This window comes from Aptenodytes patagonicus, chromosome 17 (genome assembly GCF_965638725.1).
Source record: "Aptenodytes patagonicus chromosome 17, bAptPat1.pri.cur, whole genome shotgun sequence".
Classification (NCBI taxonomy): domain Eukaryota; kingdom Metazoa; phylum Chordata; class Aves; order Sphenisciformes; family Spheniscidae; genus Aptenodytes; species Aptenodytes patagonicus.
Window position 1 is genome coordinate 2,364,743 of NC_134965.1, and position 25,719 is coordinate 2,390,461.

Consider the following 25,719-nt stretch of genomic DNA (forward strand, 5'->3'; position numbering starts at 1 on the left):
CCTCCCTTCCTTCTTTCCTTTCTTTACGCCATCTCTGTTCATCAGATTTGTTAGCCTTGGGGAAAAAGATGGCTCCAACAAGGTAAGCGGAGAACCATACATAGAAGCAGAAGGAGAAGGGACTAACAAGCTCAAAGCATTTGGTGAAGAAACACAGAGCACTAAATGTAACATCATGCCAGAAAAAAAGCCACAGGAACCACATGAAAGGGCAAAACCGAGTCAAAGATATTACACAGATAGCACAGAACTGCTCAATTCTAGTAACTAAAGCAGGACTAGGCTTGGGCAAGAAGGAGAGTGAAGGCCTCCCAAGACAGCCAAGAAGCACACTCTAGCTCAGCACTGCTCAATCATAAGTGGTAACTCTTTGGAGACATCGTCTTCTGAATCACCAAATATATCTGGGGTCTGTCCTAAAGAAATTAATCATTGCACTGTTCAGACAGAGGATGAAAATCGGTTTCAGCAATGAGGGGGCAAACCTGAAAGACCTGAAATGCTGAAATCTGATCTCAGTTCTGCTTAGCTGGGTAAGAAACTGCTGCTGTGCCCTGCTTTCCTTGTTTAAGATTTGGACAATACAGTTTCACCCAATTCAAAGAAGAACTGTAAGGATTAATATTTTAAATTCAAAGCATTTTATTCAAAAAGCACGAGCACGCATTAGGGCAGGGTTCTACAATGTATGAGGAAATACCATTCAGAAGGGCTGCAAAAATAACTCATACCTTCATCATCTCTGTTCAAAATGATCTGAGTAGAGACCTGCCTTGACCAAATTCCAGCCCAGGTCATTTATTCTGCTTGCCTAAACATTCCTCAAATATTGAGTTCACAGTATGTGTTTTTCTTAATCTCTAGAAAAATACACATTTTTGTTCTCCAAAAACAGTTGTTTTGCTCCAGCTATTCTCATCATGATTAGTAGGATGCTGGAAATACACATACGCCTGCTTGTGCTGTTCTTCTTGCTTTGATGGTCATGTTGTTAGCACACTCATTATGAGTCTCAGTTCTCCCTAGGAACAGTACTACAGTTTATAAATGCTAAAATTAATAGACCCGGGGTAGATTTTATTACACGTAATGTATTTAGTTGGCAATGATGATGCCTCCCTTACAGCAGCTGTTACAATAAACTGCATTTTCAATGGCTCCTGGAAAACAAAAGACAACACCTAGAAGATTTCAGATAAAGAAACACCAGGGTTTCCAGGTCTCACTGCTCCACACCAAACCTGCTCCACCGAGGTCTACAAATACTAATAGGTAATTACGACCCACAGAGAGATTTCTACTGGGGATCTTGTCCACTTTTCTTGAATCTGAATTTACTATCAGAAGATTCATAACCTCTGTTGTCAGCTTCACTTCTGCAAAGAATGGGCACACGGAGATTTTAAAGTGGCGCTAAAATGGATTTCAGCATACCCTTCACAATAATAGTTGGTAAAACTAATTACAGTGAGAAAATTGGAGATCATTCATTACCCTACTAAGCAAATTAGGATTTGTTAACAATGATTTATAGTGCCAAACACAGGGTAACAAGGATTGTCTTTTCAACTGTATTCACAGGGGACATGACAGTAACTAAGTGTGGCGCCATCCAAACAGCCACTGCTGTAGTGCTTTTGTAGACCTCACAGTATTTCAGATGGATACACACTTCTACATAAGCAAAATACATTTAAATGTTTGGCTTCTAAAAATAACTGAGCAACTTAACCTACTTGCAAGAACAACAACTCTTTATTTACCAACATCACTGTGTACATGATGCGGAGTAAAGTATTATATCCCTTCTGTAACATTAGCTGGTTGAATTTCTTAAATCTCTTTAAAATTATACTTTTGATCTGTTTGTTTCTCTCCTGTGGAAACTAACGGGTCTTACTGTACTCTCCTAGCGTGGAGTCCCTTAACACACTCCCACCTGAAGAAAGTCAACAACATCGTGAATTTGACCACCTCAAAGAACAAAACATAGGCTACTTAGAATCGCTGCCATTGCATATGGACCAGACAACGAAGGAAAATCTACTGGTTTTAAGGGCTCTATCTGAGAATATGCACCCGGAGAATGTGCTGGTATAACTAATTCCACATTTCTTCTGCAAGGTAACGTCTTGGGTGAAAATCAGTCCTATTGCATAGTGAAATAGCTGGCCTTATCTAGGCCAAATACCGGTTTTCCATCATCTCTATACTAATACCACTGGTGCTCCACTTATTCTCCTTGGGATGAGTTTTTAGAGCTCTGAGTAACGTAATGCAACATTGCACAACACAGTGTCCCAGTGGCATGCTGTAACTACGCAAACATCTGCTGAACTGAACCCACTCAGGGCCAAATTGGATAGCACAACTGATTAGCTAGAGCCTTTGGGAATATGCTCACAATTTATGTTTGTCTGAGTCACCAGCCCATGTGCAAATCACATTTTTCGTTTTATTTCCTTTTTTTAAGGTGGAGAAAGAGCATTGTTTGGAAAAGTGGTGTCACAGGAGTTTCCTTCTCCCTTCCAACTCCCCAATACTGTTTCTGTCACCAGCTTATTACCAAATTCTATCCAGCTCTGAAAAACCCACAAACTGTGCTTTTTGGGGAAAAAAACTGCTAATCAAAAATAAGCATTAAAAAAAAGGATCACAAAACCCTCAGAAATTGCCACAAAGACTTGAGACGCAGACCAGTGGAAAAAATGAAAACAAGTTGCCATAAACAAAGAAACTGTACAATTGCCAAAGAACCTGACAATCTTGGGAATTGGAATTGTTGTTTAAAAATAAATTACTCCATTATTTAGGTTTTGATTTCTGTTCTGTTTTGTGTGGCAAACCAATGAACCACCTGTATCCTTTAACGTGAATTTGGCTGGATGCGAGACACAAAGAAAACTAGCAAAAAGCATTCTTTGTAGTCAGATAAGAGAAAAAGCTTTTACTATTACTAAAACTCCAATCATATTCTAAAACATCTCTCTCAACCTCCTCAAATCATAGACAGCTGGACAATGTTAAAAATTCACATAATTCAAATTCAAACAACTTTTAAAGCTAAAAAGGTGGGTTTTTTCCCTAAAATTCTAACTACTTTCCAATTATCTGATCTGACTTCTCAATGAGATGGAACCTATCTTATAATCTATCTTTGATGAGAGATAATGACAATTTGCAATGCAAAAAATATCAAAAACAACTGGGAGATTTTCCAGGAAGTATTTAGTTATGATTTCTTAGGGTGCACCAAAATTAACAACATGTTCAAATCTTTTTTTAACATGCACCAACCATAAACTGGACTGACCCCACTGAAGTCAGGCCAGTACAAAAGGCTTATAGGAGAATTAGAATCATTTTTACCTGTCTCCTCTTTTCTGACTACTGGTTTAATAATATGTAAAAAGGATAGGAAAGTGTCCACTCTGACAAGGAGTGCCAAGACAGGTGAAACAGATTCCAGCAACAATGAAAATGGCTTTTCAACAAAATATACTAAACATACTAGCACTTGTGAAAGAAGTGGAAGATAAGTTGTTCCTAACTGAAAAAAAAACTTGTAGAGGTACTTGGAACTCCTCAACAACTTTGCATCTTTAACACTCATTTGGTGGTTACTCGCACATGTCCCGTTTTGCTGAAGGCACCTAATTAGAAAGTCTGTTTAATCAGTGGCAGTTCTGATCATCCCGGTTAGGTATGAGTTAGGCTGAATCACTTGATGGAGACTCCCAACCCTCTCCATTGACTTCATAGCAAAGGTGGGTTGTCAAAGCAGGCAGTATGAATGCCCTCCCCAGAGCATGTGAATTTTTCCTTTACCTACAGCTTTTCAAGAAGCACTAACGTAGAGGCAACAAGAACATAAGAATCCAGTCTCCAACTTCGCCATTCAGAAACTTACCTAGTTATAGCAAAAAACTAGGTAAGATTTCAGCCTTTACTACTACTACTGGAAGTACATAATGAATTACTAGTCTGGAACTATCATGCAGATATTAGATAAATTACTTTTTTTTACTGGGAAGTGTCAGGTTTATAAACATTTTTCCTTAAACACTCAGTGACCTCAGGAGGCTCTCTATAGAATAAAAGAATCCAAAAGTAATTTTTGCTTTGCTGTAGCATGCACAGCATTCACAAACATTGCAGTCACATGACCCTCCACCCATCAAACTCAAGTGCCTGGCATAAGCATGGTTCTTAAAGGAGATTCCAAGTCCAACAAGTATTATCTCCATTACGTACATGCTAGGTAACATGGCCTAAACACACAAAGATTCCATTAACACTTGGATTTAAACAGCAAATATAAGCTACTTAATCCATACCTCAGTGTTCATTCATTTCTGAATAAAACCTGCTTCCATCTGTGTTTCTGCTTTCTGTAGTAGATGTGCTTGGACAGCGAATCTACCATTAGTCCATTTTAACTTACCTGGTTGCCTGTGTTTCCTTTGGTGTGCTACAGTATGTGATATTTTGTAGTCCAAAGTACAACATACATTGATCGATAATTTCCACAGGCAAAAGCTTTATTATTATCTATTAAACTAAAAATTATTGTTGTTTTATTTGAGACCAATGACCCTTGTTTTGATATTCTGGGTTAAGACTAAACACAAAAACTAACAGTCTTTTCTAGTTAAAAGCTTTGGAAAAAAGAAGTCAATTCAAGTGCATATTCTTTTGCACTTTGATAATACAATAATTACATTTATCAGAAACACATGCTAATTGGATCATTCTGGAGCATTTTTCTCATTGTCTGGTACCGCAAAACACATCTGGGTTTTATTTGCCCCATGTAAGTTAATAAGGGTACGGACTTTTTTAAAACAATAAGCAAGATAATCCTAAAAACAATTTTCCGAAGTGAAAAGGGAGGAAAAAATCCTCCACGTTTCATCCAAGACTACGTAAGTGTAAAAATGACTTTAAGATAGAAACTGAAGGACGTTTTCTATCTACTCAGCTATTAAAGAAAGAAAAAGCAAGTTAAAGAAATCTTACTACTATGACTATACATAAGAAACAGTGCAGTTAAATATATCATATTAATAGAACCTAGTAAGGGATGTCTCCCCCACCTACACAGATCCAAATTAGTATGATTTAAAGTGCCAGTACATTGGCACTAGAAGATGTCAAGCTTCTTCTTGTTACTAAATCCCTAACTCGGGAGAACTGGAAACTTTCAAGCTTTTTGCTGGAGCATAGGGGATGTTGACACCTTCCAGATTTCACTTTACTGGACCAACCCACAGACAGTATGGTGCAAGGGAACAGCAGATGGCTTTTCTTCTGTTACCTCTGCTTCCTAAAGATGAAGCTGAACATTGTTCTTAAACCATGCATATTCAGCTCCCGCTATAAGGAGAACAAGGCTTATTTATATATGTTAAAGCCTTCCATCCCATATTATATTTGTCCCACTCCAGAGCATGTCTGTGCATGTTCATATGATTTGAATTTTAAGTGCCCAGACAAAGAAAAGCAATTCGCTCTGAACTATGGAAAGACATTCAAGTTTTGGTCTTAATGCAAAATAAACGTTGAGCCATTTGATATTATTTTTCCCTTCATCCCCTCCCTCTTAAAAATACATATGACACAAAACAGGGGAAGTGCTGAAAAAAAGGAACCATTTTTTTCCTCTTTCACAACTTACCTTACACTGATTTGGGCTTTGGTATAATTAGAAAAACTACCACAAAACTTTTTTCAACTGATAATGCTCTTTTCAGACCTTACCACTGGCAGAAGTACGAACATTCAGTTTGTGCAGAAGTCCAATGTAAATCCAGCAGGACACGGCATTTCTCCAGGTGTTAAGCAACTTTTGTGCTTGCATTTTACATTTTACATGTAAGGTCACACGTACACAGTTTAATCCCATAACTTTCTTATAGGATCACAGACCTCTATGAAAAAAGACTAAATTTCACCAGGTACTAATGGAAGAAAATTACTCTCTGGGAATCTGACAAGAGAGCAACAAAGTTCTTCCATCATGTAATCGAATACTATATAGTTTTCTTTTTCCCAGAGTTTGATGAAAAGATAGAAGCAGGCTTTGATTACACTATTAACTATACAGAACAATGCTATAGAAAAAGTCTCACTACATTTTACCCACCTGTTTTTGGACATAGATAATGCTCTATTTCTCCTACAGATATTATAAAGGCAGAAAGGACATGCGTGGAGAATATAGCGTAAGTTACAAGTGAAACAGGGTATGAGCAATTTAAATACAAATCTTGGAGGAAAATAAACAGTGCATTGGATTGACTGGAAAACATTTTTCACTCCCAAACTTATCTGTGCAAGTAAAAGGTATATTGATGAATGTGGGAATAAACAGATAGAAAGGTATGAATATAGACTGTTAAATCAACAAAGGGGCATGCAAATAAATAACAAAAAAAGACTGATCAATTATCAAACCAGCTGGGGCTTGATCCTCTTCTCATGACGTAAAATGTAAATCTAGCACACATACAACTACAGTTGCGTTTTCCAAGGTCATCTGTGAGACATGGGGCTTTAAACCAACATGTAGAAATCACTGTGTCATGTTCTCTGAACTGTGGTACACCCAAGATGAGACAAGACTGCCGTAATGGGCTCTTTAAAGTCTATGAATCAATGAGAATTGGTACAAGGGGAAATCAAGATCCCTCCATCTCACATCAGAGACCTGGTAAGACCATGGTTCATTTTATTTGCTATAATTGTGTAAATTAAATGCTGTTGGAATTTACGTAGTAATTAACATGACACGATTAGTTCAGGAAAACATTGACCACCATGTCTGAAATATTACTTACAATGCATTCATGGAGGAGGAAATAGAAGAAGAAAAGTTAACCTATTGGGCAGACTGAGATTGGTTATTTATGCTTGTTTCCATATAATAAGGCACTTTCGTTTCAGGAGTAATGCTATGCTGTTCAGAGGCACATGTGTTAAAGTTGAGATACACTTACAAAGTAGCCTGTTCCCAAGCTGGAAGGAGCTGAGCTCTGCAATAAAACACAAAGACAAAGTGGAAAGTCAGTGATGGTTTTTAACATGTTCCAATCCACATAGCTCATTACCAGCCCTTTCCAAGCTTTTCATCACTACATCACAGCACCAATGTGCTGCCCCTTGTCATCTGCTACTGAAACAAACACGGTGTTGCTTAATTTTTCCCTTTACATCTCTCAACGACTCTGAGATGGTAACGTGCTATTTACTGAATTCCAAGCTTCTGCGGTGGATGTAATTGCCAATTTATTTGACAGGCAGCTGGGTAATGAATTAATGATGGCATTTCTCCCTGCACTGAGACTAAACAGACACTCATCAACCAGCCTCCCTGACATGCTGACATTCAATGCCCTGGACTCCAGCTACTCAGCTTTGTGGCCACAAAGGGGCAGGCGGGAGGGGGAAAAGAAAAAAACATAGACTGACTTCAAAACAAAAAGCCCGGTGGGTTTGGATGACTTTTTCAGTGTATGACCTGTTTGCCAATTTATTCCCGAAAGGCCCTGGTTAGTACACACATAGTGCTTTTCTAAAATGAGACATTTTGTAAACATAATTAGTAGTCTGAAATGTAAAGAACGCGTGGGCACAGAGAAGCCGCTTCAGTCAATGCATCATTTCCTGGAGAACGCAGTCACTACAATTTCCCATTTGGATGTCCACATTGTTTGACAAACCAAGGATTTAAAAAGAAAAGAAAAAACAAACAACAAATATCTACAGTGTGAAATAGATTTCAAAACTCAAACCCATAAAAACAATTAAAACTAATATTACTACCATGGAAAATCATCAAAAGGTTTAAATGCTTAAAAAAATGCATCATGAAATTCAGTTTAAGTGGGACACGATCACAACCTCTACATTCACAGGAATTAAGGAGATAAAGGGTTTTGTTTCATTAGTTTTTCATCTAAGCAATGGGGATTACACAGCAGGTTCTTTTAGAGACATGGTGAGAGACCTAAACATCTCAGTCCTAATCCAGGTCACTGGCTGTCACATTAAAGGGTGAACAGTTCCCAATGCTACAGCCCTATCGCCTGAAACACTTCAAGCCAGGCTAGTCCATGGACTAGGAAGCAAAACGCAGAGCATAATTCTCTGGTGAGCAGTGGGTAGTCCAGATGAGCAGTCTTTAACTCCTGCTTCTCAATTTCTGTCTCTGTTCCTTAGCACAAGCTCACTTTCAGTAATGACACAGCTCAGTGATGACCAGGAACTGCACAGGGGCCCCAACCAGCCTTGGCAAACCACTGGAAACACACAGAATTTGCATCACTCTCATCCCTGTTCTGAGACACTATTGCAGGGAACCCTAACAGCAATTTCTCTCTATCTCTGATCATGGAGTGCGGCACTGACATAAAAGAAAATAAACCCCCACAAGGGGCTTATGGTATCTTTTTACTGAACTCGGCACGGCAGAAATAGATTGTGCCAAGAAATTTAAAATTAACAACAAAATTCATCACAAATAATCAGAATATTACTGTGTGTTCACCAAAGCACTACTAAAAAGGGAGGTTTAGAGAGGTTACGTACATATAGGGGAAGGCCTTCTGGTTTAAGACTTTAGAAGTTAAAAGACTTAGCATGAGGAAATCGCCTCGGTAGTCATAAGGGTACCAATATCATAAAATCAACAAACTCTGTTGGGACATCTTATATGAACAAACAAAACTGCTATGGAAATTTGGAAAGTATGTGGTTCCTGCCCCTTAATGTTCTCTATCTTATATGTTGCAGCTACTGAAGGACTCGAGATCTGCAGTCTACAGTTTTGGTTATCAGCATGCAAGGGGAGCTCCACAAAAGTAAATACGTTCCTAAGTCCTTCTGGCCCCACTCTTGCTGCTTGGGGGCCTCAAGCTTCCTCTGCCACCATCATCCACAGCAAGACCCACCTGGTCCCAGCGATGATGTCCCTGAAAGTGCCTCTGCAGCACTGTGGTGCAGAGGAATGGGCAGTACAGATTTGGGAACACATGGCCGTGGGGCCCCTGGGCTCAGCCCAACTGCTCTGCTTTCCTCTACATCCCCATGACCATGCAGCTGGGAATAACCTGGTAACCGCCACAGCCCCAGTCGTCACACAGCCCAGCTACTGTTTCCAGCTAGAAATTCCCCTTCATGGGCCACACACAATGGTTTTGTGAGCCACTGTGGCCTGTAGACTGCAGCTCTGCAACACCTGGTAGAAAGCACATTTCAGCACACTCTGGTTTAGTATCTAATGCATTTACTTTCCTGGTAAAGCACATCATATATACTGCCTTTCACTTTACTCATTCTGCTTTCTTCTTCATGCCATTTAAATTCTTTTAATTTAAGCTAGACATCTACCCACAAAGTACAACACGTGCATTCATTATAACCGCTTTTGTTTAAGCTATGTATAGATGCCAATCAAGTCCCATTCTTTCACTCATAATTTTTAAAACTTACTTTACAGGCTGAAAGCTCCAAAGTTTGCATTCTGCATCTGTGTGTAGTTTTTGTCTGCTTTTTATTCCAAGTTTTGGAAGGATCAAGTATCAAAACAAAACAATAAAAAGGAAGAAAAAAGAATAAGCAAACAAAATATTTCCCACTGAATATTTCCATTCCTTCAAAAGCAATGCTGCAATGGCTATGGGAGGACAGTCGAAACATAGCAGTCAAATGACTTTCACTGAAAAGAAACAACTGTGCATTTTCAGGGAATTTGAGTTTGCTGGATGGAAATATAGCCCTTCACACATTGCATGCTGCATATGGATAGTACAGTTTGCAAACTTTTTAATTGAAGTAAGAAAGACTGTATTGCACATGCATGAATGACTAAGTCAGCTGTGTTGTGAACTGTGTGTTGACAGAGCATATAGGCTGAAGCAAGGGCTATGCAAGAAGACAGCTTCTCACCTTTTTTGATAACTCCCAATAGCGAAAGGATCCTACTACCCAGTGCCCAGCCTTGGTACCAACTGATGAATGTGATACTGTGTATGCAGCATCTTTACAAGCCCATGCTGAGTCGTGATCCTGCACTGGATGGTTCTACATCTCTTATATAAAGTGTGCCTATAATAGAGGTAATGGTTTCACTTTCCAAAACCCTTCGCAAAATTCGACATTAGATATACTATTTGATATTCACACAACCACCAGCAGAAGCCTGCATCAGGTGCCCATCAGTAAAACGCAAGTCACTTGCTTAAAATTAACAGGGTTTTGGTTTTGTTATTTTCCTTCTGCTTTTTTTTTCCCCCCACTTTTTTTTTTCCCCCTTCCTTTCTTAAAAAGAAGAACTTTTGGCCCAGGAGCAAAAATGTAGTAACCCTCATGTAAGCATTAGTTTATTGTGTACCAAAGAAAATTACATCCTTGAGGTCTTGGAAGGCAGAGTTATACCCATTTTGCATACATATTGTGCATTACTTGGGGAGCTGGGTGGGGAGAAAGACTGTGTTGTACATATTTGTTCTGGCTATTGTTTATGCAGGTCTGACTGAATGAAGGAACAGTGGGTATCATTTCAATTTCTGATGTCAACATCAAATTACTTATTTAATTTCATGCCTGGCGAAGCATTGTATAGCTACACGCAGAATCATTTCACTTCATTTGTTATGCTGTGTTTTCTTGGCGATTGGCTTGCCTTCCAACTGACAGCTTTAATTACGACATGAATTTGATTGCACTGCCGAGGAATTAACATAATGCAACAAAGCATTTAAGCACCCAACCTTAGACACACAAACACACACATACACAACCTCGCATACACACACACAAAGAAGCAGCCACTGCAGCTGATCACCTTCTGGCACACACACACAAACACACGCAGAGCTTTGCTCATGTTATTCCACTTTAGATACAGCCAAGATTACCGGGGATATTCTGGAGAAGGAAAAGTACTAAGAATTTCAGAGCACATAACTCAAAGATTGTTCCTCAATGTGTCTTTCTTTGAGATCAGTACGCAGGTGGGAGGAATGGGAGACACAGAATTGAAAATATCCCATATTTGAAGCCAAAACTGTGAGCTGTCCACAGGATTACACTGCTGGCGGTGTAGACATCTTTCTTCCCAAAGCAGACAGCAACAGACCTGGTGGGCAGGGCACCTCATTTGATACCTCACTGTAACCTATTCCCAAGTGCAAGGTACGCAATGCAGTAAGAGCACCCAGCTACAAAGCACTGGGGAAAGGGAGGCACTCATGAAGGAGTGTGTCAGCTTTGCTGAGAGCCAAAGACGAGACCTTTCATGTAGGGGACAAATGGAAAGATCCCTGTCCCACTCCCCATTCAATAATTGGAACAATATTCCAGACAGAAAGATGCCAGCGGTATTTCTCCCGGCTTGTGATTCCTTGTTCAGCAAAAGCAAGCAGAGGCCAGGCAGTCCACGCTTCTGTTGTGCGGCAAGAGTGGGAGACCTGTGCTGCCTCCCAGCCAATGACCACATGTGAGAGGCTTTTGCTATTCACCCCCTCACTGAAAGCCTGCAACCAACACCAAAAGCAGCAGGCAGGGCTGAGGGTGCCCAAAGCAGCTTGTCAGCCCTCTCCCATCAGTGCAGGCTAGCACTGCCACTGCATTGCCATTACTGAAACGATGAACAAGGTTTGTTTCACAGACATCAGATTTTAACAGGACTAGCAATGACTTTAGAGCTGAGTGTGAGCCTCAGTTCTGTGGTAGATCAGGAATTTAGGAATGTGCACCAAAGAAATCAGTTTTTTTGTTTGTTTTTGGTTAGCAAACAGGTGGCTCAACCCCTAAATACTCTGTGCATTCACCATCCAGGTTAGCTGTAATTCTCACATTTTCCTCAGGTAATCTCCTGGCTACTTTGTAAAACATGGCTAAAAAGTACCCCATGTATTCCAAAGTGGGAAGACTCAATTAAAAATAAATACATACAGAAAGGTAAGGAAAAGAAGTTGACTGAGCTCCAAGCTGGGGAAAAGAGAAAGCACTGCCATCTTGACTCCAAGCAAAATCTCAACAAAATGAATTCTACTACTGGCAAGATTTTGATGAGATTAAATTGACTACAGCACCCTATATATAAAGGAGGAGCAGCTCTCCAATTTCTCTTTTAGGCCCCTGGAGCTACCTCTGCCCATAAAGGAAAAAACAAGTTGTCATTCCAAAAAATCCTATACAGGGGAGAAAGGCAGAGAGAAATGGGTTTATGAAATTCAAACTGGGAGATGTATTAGGGCACTGTCAAATGCTTGCAACGGAGCATTCGAGCAATCATTATCCCTAATCTAGCAGAGGTCAAGTTCTCTGCTAATTATGTTCTCTCACAGAGGGGTGTGTGCATGTGTGTACACGTGTGCGAGATGAGGACAAAGAAAGGAGTTGATGGAAATCAGTCTCACTGCATTACATCTGACAAGAACATAGGATATTCCTCTTCCTACTGTCTGAGGCTATTTCAAGCCTCATTATGAGAAAAGTCTCCTGTTTAACACGGTCTTTTCATTGAATTATCTTCTTTTCATTTTTGACCACCTCTCTCGCAAATGCTGCAAATTACCTGCTTGGATCTCATTAGCCTGGAAAGGAGTCATCCCTTGTAAACACACTTTGAATCAATCTGTGTTATTCAAGGACTGTAGGTACATTTACAATATGCAGAGTTGAAAGATATCTGACAGGAGAGGGAATGAAGCCACTGACACGTCAGTTTGCAACTGGATATTCATTATACTATCTCCCCCATTCTGCACCTGTCACTAAGCTATCACTTAGGCTCTGCATTAAAGCTCATGAAGCTAACATTTCTGTTTCAACAGCTTACTTACAACTAGGGATTTGAAAATTGATCATCCACCTACAGTATATGCACTTCATTCATTATACATATTTCCATGCAGTAGCCATGCTTAATCTTACAATGCTGTCAGGCTACATCAGTGGAGATTCATTATATTTCATGTCCAAAATTTGCTTTCTGACCTCAGGGTTAATCTGCCTGCGATATTTTATATTTTTATCTTCTATTGAGTACACAACTTTTTGTGTATTTCTTCTGAGAAAATAGTGTTAAAATCAGAAAAGGATCTTCAGAGAAAACTTACTCTTCTGTCTGTAGTTTTTTCTGGACAGTAATTGGTAGATATCATTAGACAACTCACTCCTTCAAAAGGTATTATTTAAAATAACCTTATTAAGTTCTTGACGCACCTTTGTGCATAAGAGGACAGTTCAAGGTGGGCTCACCCGTAACTGGAAGTATCGCTACCACTTTGTAAGGCCCTGTCATTTAAAAACATGGGGTGTTTGTCTTTGGGAGAGAGAGCAATGCAGAACGGTATTTACATCTCTTAACTGAAAGAGTCTGGGAAAGGCCACCACACACTCAGGCAAGATCAGAGTTCTCTCGTGCATGTTTTTCAAATCTCAGCTGAACTGGCAACACCAGACCAGAGAGAGACATGCTTGTATTGCAATGATCTGCAATGATCGAAGCATAAAGGAACTTACTTATTAAGCAACACATAAATTATGTATAATGATTTTAAAATATACATCTTCACATATATTTACATAACATTCCTTTTGAGCAACCTGTGAATCCCTATGTCCTCTCTCAGGTGCACTAGGAAAGTTGTATTTGATCTCCACTTCCTTTTAACTCACCACAGTGCCAAGACAAAGGGAAAGTATTGTAAAAACATCAGAGAAGAACTGTATTTGATTGGTGGAAGGGGAACCAGGCCTCTGCTCTCACTGCCAGGTCTGGCACTGCAACGCTGTGAGCTGCTGGGAAGCTCAAATAAGCCTCAGAACTCTCCACTCAGTACATTGCAAGGGAGTGACAAGTCTAAATTAAAACCATGTTTGTAAGGAGCTGTGAAATTTTTTGCTGGAAGGTGCTGTGTAATTGGGAAGTTCATTGCAGTGACTTCTCAGCTGCCACAGGGCTCAGAGCAAGCTAGGATGGCAACGGTGACAGGCTGACGGTCAGCTGCCATCCACTGCTACCTATACAGGGCATTTACTTACTATCTCCTCTGGTTTCACTCTCCTCTTCCAAAGATATCTTACAGCCCTGAGATTGACCTCACCTGACGGCTATGAAGGGCTGGCTCTGAAGTGTCTAACTGAATATACCCATAAAGGTTGGCTCTGGGGGGAGGAATGGATCTCTAAAATAATGTGACAAAGGGATGAGGAAAGAGAGTGCTACAGATTTCACACCTTCACAGAAAAAAAAAAAAAAAATCAGGCAGCTGTTCCAGTGATACGCACAATTCAGCAAAAATTGCTAGCTGTGTGCCTTCAGGCTTAAATTCGCACAACAAAATGTATCCTTTACAAAGGTATTTCTTTTAATGTCTGCTCAATTCAGTTTTATTGGATTGGCCTATAGAGGACACCATCTGGTATCTGTCATCCAAATCTACATGGACATGCTATCGGTAAAATCCCCATTTCCAAAATGTGGGTTAGTTAAAAGTAGGGCCAGATTGCTGGCTGATACAAATAGGTCTGACTGATGTAGCTATCCATGCTTTTACCAGCAAAGGATCTGACCTACAAAATCCCCAATTTAGATACTCTTTTGGGACAGGACTGTCTTTATACTGTGTGTTGTAAAGCATGTAGCACTGAGGACCCAGAGCCATGAATAAAACACTCAAGGATTGTGATGGTACACATAATAAATAATAACATAATTGCAGCAACAGAAAGATTTCTGTAGTCATTCCTATGCCGGAATAATTCATGCATATCATTCAGTGAATGGCCAGCATTCTTCAATGGAGAAAAACATTCTCCACAGAGCTGCCATCTTAGGACCTTCCACAGCAGTTTAGGTAGAGCAATAAAGGCAGAGCTTATGCTATTGTTGGCCATGTTATATCAATTCATTATATATAAATTATCTGAGTCTCTCTAGACACTCTAATACTTTTCATAAAGACAATATTTAGCCCAAAGAAATGCATTCTTTTCCTTCCCCACTTGGGGTAAAAAGAGGCCATCTCACTTCTCAACTATGCAGGGCATTTTAACTTCATTAAATGGCCTTCAACTATTTCAAAACAAATGGGTGTTTTCACACAGACAGACATTGTACCAAACTTTAAGAAGTTTACTGAACTGGGGCAGGAGACCTAAGTTACCTCTTCCTCTCCCAACCCCCCAAAGGGAAGGGGATTTCAGCAACAAACCATCCCAGAGACTAAATCCTGTTATGACTTACACCCCTCAGAAAACTGCACAAGGGGTTAATCAGAGTAGTATTTGGCTGCAGGAGTTTTACTTACGTCACTGAGTCTTTCCCGAGAGCTACTTCGATGGAAACCTTTCGATTCCCCACTGGCGCTTTCACTGTCACTGTCTCGGCAACTGTTTTGACCTGGCTTGAGCTGCAAGAGAGAGAAAAAACAAAGAGAGCAAGAGTTTAGCCTGGTTCAAGTAAGTCCACTTGTCCACTGCTGTTCTTTAACCCATCCCCACATCTACACAAAGTAGCATTTACGTGGTGCTTGAAGCACTGCCACTGGCACGGTGCAGCCTTGGTGCCAAGGCAGCATCTCAGCAAGACCATGAATGCAGAGAGCAAGCAAGCCCACATGCACGACAGCTCGCGTGTGGGCTGAGACCCTGCAGGTAGAGGGAGGCAACATTCATGTCCCAAGGAAATCACAATTTAAGACCTTCATTTTGGGAACTTTTAGACTTTTCAAGTTATTTATGCCATAGATGCAGTTTTTAAAGTTACCATCACATCGAAGCATGCGCAGAATCAATCCCTCCCTCATTACAGCTTAGAAGTTTGAGGATCTAAGAACAATGGAAATCTCCCCAGGGGAAGGTGCAGCCATCACTCCAGGGAGGCTTTTTGCTGGACTAGCCCCTAACAACATTGCCTGGTACTATAAAAAATTCTTGACTAACCTCAATGTTCATAAAACAACATGATCTACTTAATAGGCATCAGATTGGTTTTGCCTTTCAAACCAGCTGTAATGAACTTTACTGGCATTCTAATAAATAAAAAATATTAAAAAAAATTACAAACTGTATTTTCAATACAACTGAGAACACATCTGCTTTCTCTTACGCTGTGGATTGTGCAGGTCAACATGTTACAACAGCAGCATACTGAAATGAACATTTACGATATACATACATTACACACATGTCCACAAGCACATAGACATATATACAGCAAGCGGGAGATATGAACTACATCTACTGCAATACTGAAAGTGTATATATTTGTTTTAACGTCTCTTTCCCAATATTTTGCTTGAATGTGTTAAAATTTCAGTTTAGCCTTGTTACTGCTTCGTTTGAACTGACTTCCTGTGAAGACTGGTTACTCCTGAGGTTAATACTGGCAAAAAGTCAATTTCAGAAATTTAGATTTAAAATCACATACATAAATACTGGCAGCAGACATAAATGCAGAAAAAATACTTGGCGAGGTACCTGATGAAGTATTTTATGAGACACCTACTACACTTACCGGTATTCATATAACAAATACCAAACAACTCCTCCTAATGTATTCTAATTATTAATACATTCATAGTAATTTATATTCAGACTGTACAGAAATGGATAATCACACTCATCTCCATTTCATGACTGGAGACCAGAAGTTCCTTCTTCATGAACTCTCTCCACCAACTTTTTCCCCCCTTTCTTCTATCTCTCCTCATTTTTATCCAGTTCTCCCAGAAACATGCTGCACAAGCACACACAAAAATTCACACACATTCTCTTTTATAGGCGCACGCACACAAGACATACATTTCTGCTCTATTTCCCAGATATACACTCCCACCCGTATACACTGCTCACCCATATACACTGCTGTTCTCTCCCGGGTTCACTAAAGGAGTGCACGAAGCATCCTCACCCTAACAGTTATCATCAGTTTCTCCCTACCACTGCAAGAGCAAATCGCATCTGCAAGTTTGTTAAGTGTGTGCTGCTTTATCTGCACCCCTTATCCCCCTCATTAGTAAAAGGCAGTTTTGGGTGCTCTCTATCAGTCAAAAGAAAGAAAGGAGAGAGTACATAAAACTACAGGCTCAGACACACAATTGAGTTGCAATGCATGAGCACAACTGCAAAAAACAGCACAGGTGTACTCTCAGCTCTAAGGAAACGTAACATAAGAACTAGAGCTATTTGTCAAACACTTAAAATTTAATAAATAAACTAAATATTCCACAGCTCAGCCAGAAAATCTCAAGTAAAAAGGTTTTTATTTTAAATGGAATGGTTTATCAGTCAGATCGAATAGATCTAGGTAGCATTTTTTGGAGGCGGAGGGGAGGATAACAAATTCAAGAAGTCTTATACTTCATATATAACTCAAGATCTTATCTAGGACCACTGTGTACTGTAATTTTATGGTCCCAAGTTTAAAATTTAACCACCCAAAGGAAAATGGATCAAGTTTCCCTGACTCAGTCTTTTGTCAACATCCGTTCAATGATGGAAAAACTCTTATTGTAACTGGGGCCTGAAGAATTTCTTCCAGTCTCAAATTTTATTTTTAGAACCTCAATTTATTTTGTACACAATTTTCACACATTAGTTATTTGCTAAGTAATCATAACGGCTCATTTTTATAATTCAACATTGCGAATTCCAGCTATTTACAGAGAAGAAAAACCCAGCAGGTGTCATTTTTCTAGACACAATTTACAAGGAATAAGAGAATATGACGAAGACATCTGAGCCTGAAACTCTGTAGGAACAAAGCGAACTGCATAGACTAGACAGCAAACTCAGAAGTAAGTCCAAGTTAAGATTTATAAGGTTTCCATATTTTCCTTTCTTTTTTTCCAAGTTGAGTTTCTCCATGTGCCAAACTGTTGAGGGTTTACATTTTATTCCAAAACCCATCAATCTGTGTTAAATTAAAAAAATGAAGCATGGAAATGTGCCCATTGTCTTCTTTTAAGAACCTAAAGTTACACACAAACGCACATGAGAACACTTAATGTGGATAGGCAATGGTTCATTTCGATCTACTTGCACAGATTCAACCACTTAAAATGACGTTGAAATAACACAGCGCTGCTAAAAAAGGTCTGCAAATAAAAGACTGGATCTTTAGTTACACTGAATGCATTTGGTGCATTACTCTGGGGCACATGGGAACCCTAAAATCAGCTTCCCCTCGAAAATGCAATTGTCCTCCTTGGAAAACAAAGTGCCACACTGACAACTCTTGTTCCTGTGTCATTCCTGTCAGGGTACCCTACGCAAAAAGCAAAGCCAGCATGAAATTCCCATGATGTCTACCAAAGTGTCTCATTGAGGAGTCTCTTGCATTAACACAGACATTACTCTTCTAATTTGCACTGCGCAGGGAACGAAGAAGGGTTTGCAAAAAGCGCATTTGACTCCACGTTTTCATTGTACAGTGGGAGTGACTTTATCCATGTAGGGATCCATCTACAGGGTCTCACAAAGAGGAAATACAGACATTTTCTAGATTGAAAGCACAAACCCCTAAAAATGCAGTGTCACTAACTCACAACGAACTTGCACAGCCTCAAGGACTCCCCAAGTGTGAGAGATGGGGTACATGCAAAAAAAGTGATAATCAGTGACCTGAGACCGCTTGCCTAGTCTGAATGGCATGGGACTGGGACCCTGGTGCACACCCACGTCTCCAAAACTTCACTGGGAGTTTTTGGTCATTCTTAGCATCATCACGTCGTATTTCTGGAAATCGTTTATTGCGCTACAGAACCTATTATTTTGTAATGCCTTTAAATCTATTGGAGGATACTGAAAGTCAAGCAGAACTGGATAACTAGAGAACTGCACTTCTTCTATTAAAAGTAAGAAAGGAAAAGGTAAAAAAAAGATCTGGAAGGATGGCTGCTGGGTGAAGCACTGGGCTGGGACTCAGCAGCAGATTTTATTTCTGATTCTTCACCACATCTGATTGCCTTCCCAAAAAGTGAGAATAACGACAGGTTTTCCCCACTCTCCAAAATTGGTCTGTTTGGAGGGGTTTTTTTAGCAGGGACAGTTTCCCACCAGGTGACTGCAGAGGTCATTGCACACTACACGACCTGATAATCCCACTCACTGCTCTGGGGCTACTGTGGTAACGACGACGATTTCTAATGGTGAGGTGGCTCCACTGCCAAAGTGTATTAAAAAAAAACCCAAAAAACCCAACCCTGAAAACACCCGCACTCACCTGGGTTTTCATTCTTCCCTTTCGTACAGACATGAGTTGTATGAAGCCTGTGTGCTTTAGCTATCCCTGCCTAGCCGTGGGCAGCGGGACTGCAGGAGCCTCTGTGAGGAGAGGCCGGCGCTGCCGCTGCTGGTTCCCGCCGGTTCCCGCCGGCTCCGCAGCAGCCCCCCACCACAGCCACAGCTGAGCCCGTCACCGCAGCTGGTGGTGCCTCTGTGAAAGCGCATTTAAGGAAGGGCAAAAATACCAGAGCCCTGAGGAGCGAGGGGGGAAAAAGTGAGAGCGCGCCCTGCGAACAGTCGGGTCAGGGATGAAGGAGAGGGAGGAGGTGCTCCAGGAGCCGGAGCAGAGATTCCCCTGCAGCCCGCAGGGAGACCCCAGGGGAGTGGGTGGATATTCCCTGAAGGAATCGTGTCCCCTGGAGAGCTCATGCTGGAGCAGATTTTTCCTCAAGGAATTGTCACCCGTGGGAGGGACACACGCCGGAGCAGGGGAAAGGAGCAGCAGAGAGAAGCTGTTACAAACTGACCACAACCCTCCATCCCCCTGCACCACTCGGGGGGACGCAGAGGAATAAAGGAGTGAAGCTGAGCTGGGGGGGAGAAGGTGGTGTTTCAATTTTTGTTTTGTTTCTCACTATCCAAGTCTATTTTAATTGGCGATAAATTAAATTAGTTTTCCCCAAGTCGAGGCTGTTTTGCCCATGACAGTAATTGGTGATCTCCCTGTCTTTATCTGAACTCACAAGCTTTTTCATCTTATTTTCTCCCCCTGCTCTGTTGAGGAGGGGGAGTGTGAGAGAGCGGCTGGGTGGGAGTTTGGCCCTTAGCCAAGGTAAACTCACCACACCATGGCTTGGTGAAAACCACTCAGCTGCTCATAAACTAAGTCAAAAAAACTTCAGACATATCACTCTGTGCTGCCCTGCAGAGTAATGCAAAATAGATGCAGAGCTGGAACTGCCACGAGGGACATGAAGAGTGAGAAAGTTACAGAGATAGCACGGGGAGGAGAGAAGGAGAGGCGTAAGATATGCAACACTAAGAGTGACCATTTGCGATGAAGAAGAGAGAGAGAGACTAGCTCAGGCCTAAAGGTCACAAAGAAACTGGCCAGAAACTGCTAAGATTATGAATAAACAAAAAAAGATGCAAAAACATCAACATGAAACGGCTGTAATAATAAGCACTAAGAGCAACTCTTCTTTCAGGGCAGGGAGAGCTTTTCAGGTGACTTGAAATCTAATGCAACTATTTTTGCACCAGGGAAATATTCGGCCCTATTCTGTGACAGCGAAAGTGCAAACAATATTCAGCTGTGTCCAGGGGAAGTAGCTCTCTGCTATGCTTCCTTCTGCCATTTAAAGTTAAAGGGTAAAGTAGACCTAAATATACAGGCTTAGGAGTAGGATAGATCTACAGGAATAGTGCTATAGTTACTACATTAGTCAGGACATTTCTGTGAAACAAAAGGATGGGGGGCATAAGCCATAAAACACTCCTAAGGATAACCCATAACAACATGGCTCTGTGTTGCCTTTTGTCTCAGAAAGGAAAAGAATGAAGGACAGAGATAGTCGATCATGTTAAGAGGTGTAAGGGAGGATGAAAGGGCAGCTGAGCCCCAGACTACAGGGAGCATCATCCTCTCGGGACCACAGTTTGCTTTGCTGGATCCCTAAGCCACTTTAGATAATTCCATAGTAGCGGTGCCTGGTTAGCAAGTAACAAAAAGCAAAATAAATCAACCTACCGAGAATTTAGCAAAAGCCTTTTTCACAGAGCTTATATATCATGTCAAAAACACCCTAATGCAGCTCTACTGAGCTCTTTTTTTTTTTTTAAATATATTTTAATTTAAAACCCCATACCATTTGGCAGCAGTAAATCTAAGCTATGGTATAGTTTCGAGGCGCCTGAGTTTCCACACCATATGGAATTAAAGGATTATTTCACTACATTATACTTTAAAGTTATGAATACTAACACTTTTCCCTATTATAGCACAGCCAGCAGGCTAAGCCTTTACCAGAGCCCTAGAGGAAGGGGACACCTGCTCCCCAAGGGATGGCATAACCCTACTGCGGGGAGGGGAATTTTAGGCTTTCAGTTCTGCCTGTCATTACTTATTTATACAGCTTTTGCAAGGGCAAGACAGTCCAAAACTCTTCTAATTCAGCTCCTATCTGGGTGAATATATTCTCTATCTCAGATCAGCTGGTGAACAGACTGGTACACGCTCTGTTAGCAATGCTTCCTGACTCCAGAAAGCCTGAACAGGTACAACCCAGTCCCAAACCCATGACAGTGGTTCATCCTGACCAGGGCAACAGCCCTACACAGTACAAAGACATTTCTACCTGCTCCTTCACATACACAGAGCTTGCCTGCACTTGCTCTCTGGGCTTTTCTCAGCAGCCCAGACTCAAGCCAGGCTCTGAAGATGTGAATTTTTGTCGCTACTGGCAGTCGCATACTTTTCCCAAATGCTGCACACATGGATCTAGGCAGAAGCACTGGCAAATCAGGCAGTTGCTGATGACTGCAGGCTGCTCCGGGTGGCCAGAGGCCAGGGAGCAATGGCCAGCTCAGCCTGTCAGAAAAAAGAAAGCCCAGCTGAACCCAGTGAGATCCTAGTTAATAGGTTGGACCACCTCAGCCTGATTTATCATGAATCTATCACTGTTTCTTCAGGGCTCGGCAAACAGTAGGAGTTTGGCTCACAGCACACAAGCAGGAGGAAGGGTGTCGGGGGGTTGGGAGAGCCTGCGCCCACTCCCATCCCACATGGTCACAGGGAGGGAGATGGGCTCCTTGGCACTGTGTCGCGCTGCGTCCTCACAGCTCCCAGCAATGGTGTGTGAGCCATAGGTCCGGGGAGGGAGCCAGAGCGGTGGGCACTCCCATATGCTGGTGTGAGGTGGGGGAACAGGCAAGGGATGGACCACTGAAGCCTTTTTAGCATCAGATGCCTCTGAAGTTGATGCATGGTTCAGCACTGGGAACTTCTCCAGCACCTGACCATGGAGCTGACTCAACTGACTCCCTGACTGATTTTACGCATTTATTTTTTTTCCAACACGAATGTCACCACATGCTCTGAGGAGACAGCTTTTGATGTGCTCTTAGGGCCAAAAAGCTAAGTGCAGTTCCCACTAACGCACTCAGCAGCGTGGAAAAATCATCAGCAAATTAAAATATGTATTGTAGTATCATTTTGCACTTAAATGAAACATTTTTCACTTCAAAATCTATTAACTTTGATTTCAAAATATGAAAATTCATGTTGAAGCATAATTGATTCTAAACAACAGAATAATTGAGTATAAAAATCAGAAGTATAACATCAGTGGATTAAAGGGTGATGCGTTAAACATTGTTCAGTTAAAGGGTGCTGCTTTTTAAATTATACCTAGAATAAATAAGAAAACATCTTTACTTTTCTGGTCAGCTCAGCTTTCATACACATACATCACAACAGCACTGAACTACAGCCTTGTCTGTGCTACTGTGGTACGCAGACCCACGGCAGTAACACCCACTTTGCAAGTACTGCACAAACACAACCTAAGGAGCTGGTCCCTGCCCTACCCAAGCAAACACACACACGTAAAGTGTCTTCCGTAAGTCAGAAAAAAGCAACAGCAGATTTCATGTAGGACTGAATATTTGGTTGCAAATAAAACGTATTTTATCAATGATTGAGAACAAATCTGGCTGTATGAAAACAAATAAAAGGAGAACTGCATAGCAAGAAAAAAACAACAATGTAAATCAAGGCTTGTTACTTGTGATTTAAATCATGATTAACTGCTGTCATTTAAATACTTTCTTTTAAATGTATCTTGCTACTGACATAAGTTAGACAAATACTAGTTATACAGCACTTACATGTCACCCAAAGCTTTAAAGATGGTTCAACACAACAGCCATGGGTCTGGAGCAAGACCTCTATACTGCATTTCTAACAAAGCCATGTTCACCACCATGACATCTGCCTGACTAACTCAACAGATGAGCAGCACAAGGAAAGCAAATCAGAGGTGAGATAATGAGGAGGAAGAATATTTACAATACACAAGTTTAGGCAGTAAATATAGAAAAAGAATTCACACTGTGTGTGGACTCTGAACAGTATTAATACAAAGACATTTTCACACCAGGGAAGAAAAATCTTGTTACCTAAGAGATACAATATAACATTAGGAGAGGCTCTCTGTGTATATCTTGATATTTAATCTTACAGCAACCAATGCACATGCTCCAAGAAATTGTCTGCTGCTGAGGATCAGGGCCTACATGCCATCATCCTGGGATTTGACATCCCTGCCAGAATATGAAGCTTTATTTTGCATACCTGTATGGTAAAAGTGAGGTAAACCAACAAAGACAAGATTTTATCTTCTGTTGTTTCCTTCCTGCCTCTACTGAGAAGAAAAAGTAAGTCTCCTGTTCAAAAATTCTTCTTATGAAAAACAAGAATAAACACACATATATATTTTTCCAATTTCCTGTTGACAAAAAGAATCTAAATCCAATAGAACTTGAACACATAACTATAAACAATTACCTAATTAGCTCTATGATACAGAACAAGGGTGTCTTTAACTTACTTATTCTACATTTCCTGCTGCCTGTGAGCTGATCCAGAGTCTGCTGCTGCACTTGATCAACACACTGGAGTAGAGGAACTCATCCTCTACCGCCTTAAATGGGGGAGATCCTGCTGAAAGAAACAGAGCTACACCCCTCTTCTCCTGGGGAGAATTTGGCTATTTAGCATTGTTATTACAGAAACACCAAGTGATTGTGTTCTGCTCACAGTAGCAACAGCAGAAGCAACATAGGCTTAGAATAAATAGCAACCTTGCCAAAGCAGGGGTGGGGGATAAAGAGAACGGGCATTTATTTCCAGATCCTCTTCTCCTTCATTATATGCTTGGGCAACCTTAGATATATAGCTCACAGAAGGTACTCTGAAGTAGCTCTGTAGCTCTATTTTATCTAAGTTACACAGAGAATGCAGCCCATCATTTTTTCTGCACTGTTTATACAGAAATCAAAGATAAATTTGGCATAAACTCATCACACTCCAGAACCATACATACATTATACAACATATAAAGTGTAACAGACTTGCTCTGTTCCCCAGCTCCTGTTAAGAGTGGTATGAAACAGCAAGCTGTTGGCAATTGCAACAAATGAAGCGTATTTCAGCACACTTTAAAAGCTGAATTGCAAAAAAATACAGGCTTTTTCTGACCCTTTGCATTTTGATGGTTGCACAGTGAGAAATATGGCCTTTAAAATTACACCTTGCAAAGCACTCCATTGTACCAATCAATCTCCCCAAGCAGCTTCCACAGCACAGACTCGCGCAGCAGAGAGGGATAAAGAGCGAGGGTCCGGCCGGTCTGCTCAGAGGCAGCCAGAGCGGTGGCAATCAGGGTGGAATCGATCTGCCCCTCCCAATGTTTACTCAGTCCCGCTGCTGGGCTTGTTTTATCCCACCCTGGATTTCCAGGGCTCTCCCTGGGCTCTGTGCCAGGGAAACTAGCCTTTGTACCGCTAAAAATCACCTCTGAAACACAGCTGCTTTAGTGCCTATTCCTGCCTGGTACAAGTGTACCATCCTTGTCCGCATGGATATACATCCGTTCCCATTCTGATCCATATATGGCACAAGTCCCACGTGTTATTCAGCCGTGATGCCCATTTACGCCGTCTACGCTTCTTGCTTCTGCATTGTATGTCCCAAAACCAGATTTTAAGTTCTATGGGCATAGACATAATCTGTTAATACAGTTGCATATCCCCCCCCCGGCCCCGAGCCCTGGGAATACCCTACAAGGAGCAGTGTATGCGTATTCACTGCAACAGTTTCCACCAGGGACTGTTTTTTTGTGGTTCCATTTAGGCTTGCTCATTTAAAAAACAGAGAACCAAGCCAGCAGTTTTAGCCCAACATGCTGCGTAAGAATAGCCTATTTCAGAGCACTTGGCAATCATGACTTTCAAGATCCTTCTTGTTAGACCGTTACCAGCTCTTGCTTCAGTGGTGACAGGCACAGGGTCCAGCCTGTGGCCTCAGGGACTCTGTCCCAATCTCAGCCCTGGACCTGTGAGGAGTTCTTGTTTCTGTTGTACGGGAAAGGTCAGGTGAGGTAGGAAAGCAGAGGCAACCACCACCTTTACTCTGAATCTCCAGAAAGGGGAGAGGAGAACAGAAATATTATCCCATTTAGCCTGGAGTGTCTGACATCCAACCTCCTAAGGACTCCGTTTGGCCTCTGGTTGACTTTGAAATGTATAACTTACTGGAAGAATACTTAAGTAAGAAGATAAAATGAATCACATGATGGAACAAAAAGCAAACAGGCCAGGTCAAAAAATCTTAGCACTGCAGCTCTACAGCTCTCTGCGAATTCAGCTAAAGAGCCTCCATCTGTTTTAATGAGAGGAAACATAAAACCAAGGTAG

The 25,719-nt window shown here is 41.2% G+C and overlaps 1 protein-coding gene across 6 annotated transcripts in view; it reads right to left on the reverse strand.

Annotated features, from left to right (window-relative positions):
• AUTS2 (activator of transcription and developmental regulator AUTS2) overlaps positions 1–25,719 on the reverse strand; it is an 803,292-nt gene that overhangs the window by 425,633 nt on the left and 351,940 nt on the right. For all 6 annotated transcript variants that reach the window (XM_076354390.1, XM_076354394.1, XM_076354392.1 and 3 more), the window contains 2 exons: positions 15,324–15,425; positions 6,999–7,034 (listed from right to left, as the gene is read on the reverse strand). In XM_076354390.1, the coding sequence (XP_076210505.1) occupies positions 6,999–7,034; positions 15,324–15,425 (138 nt within the window). The remainder of the gene's footprint in view (positions 1–6,998; positions 7,035–15,323; positions 15,426–25,719) is intronic.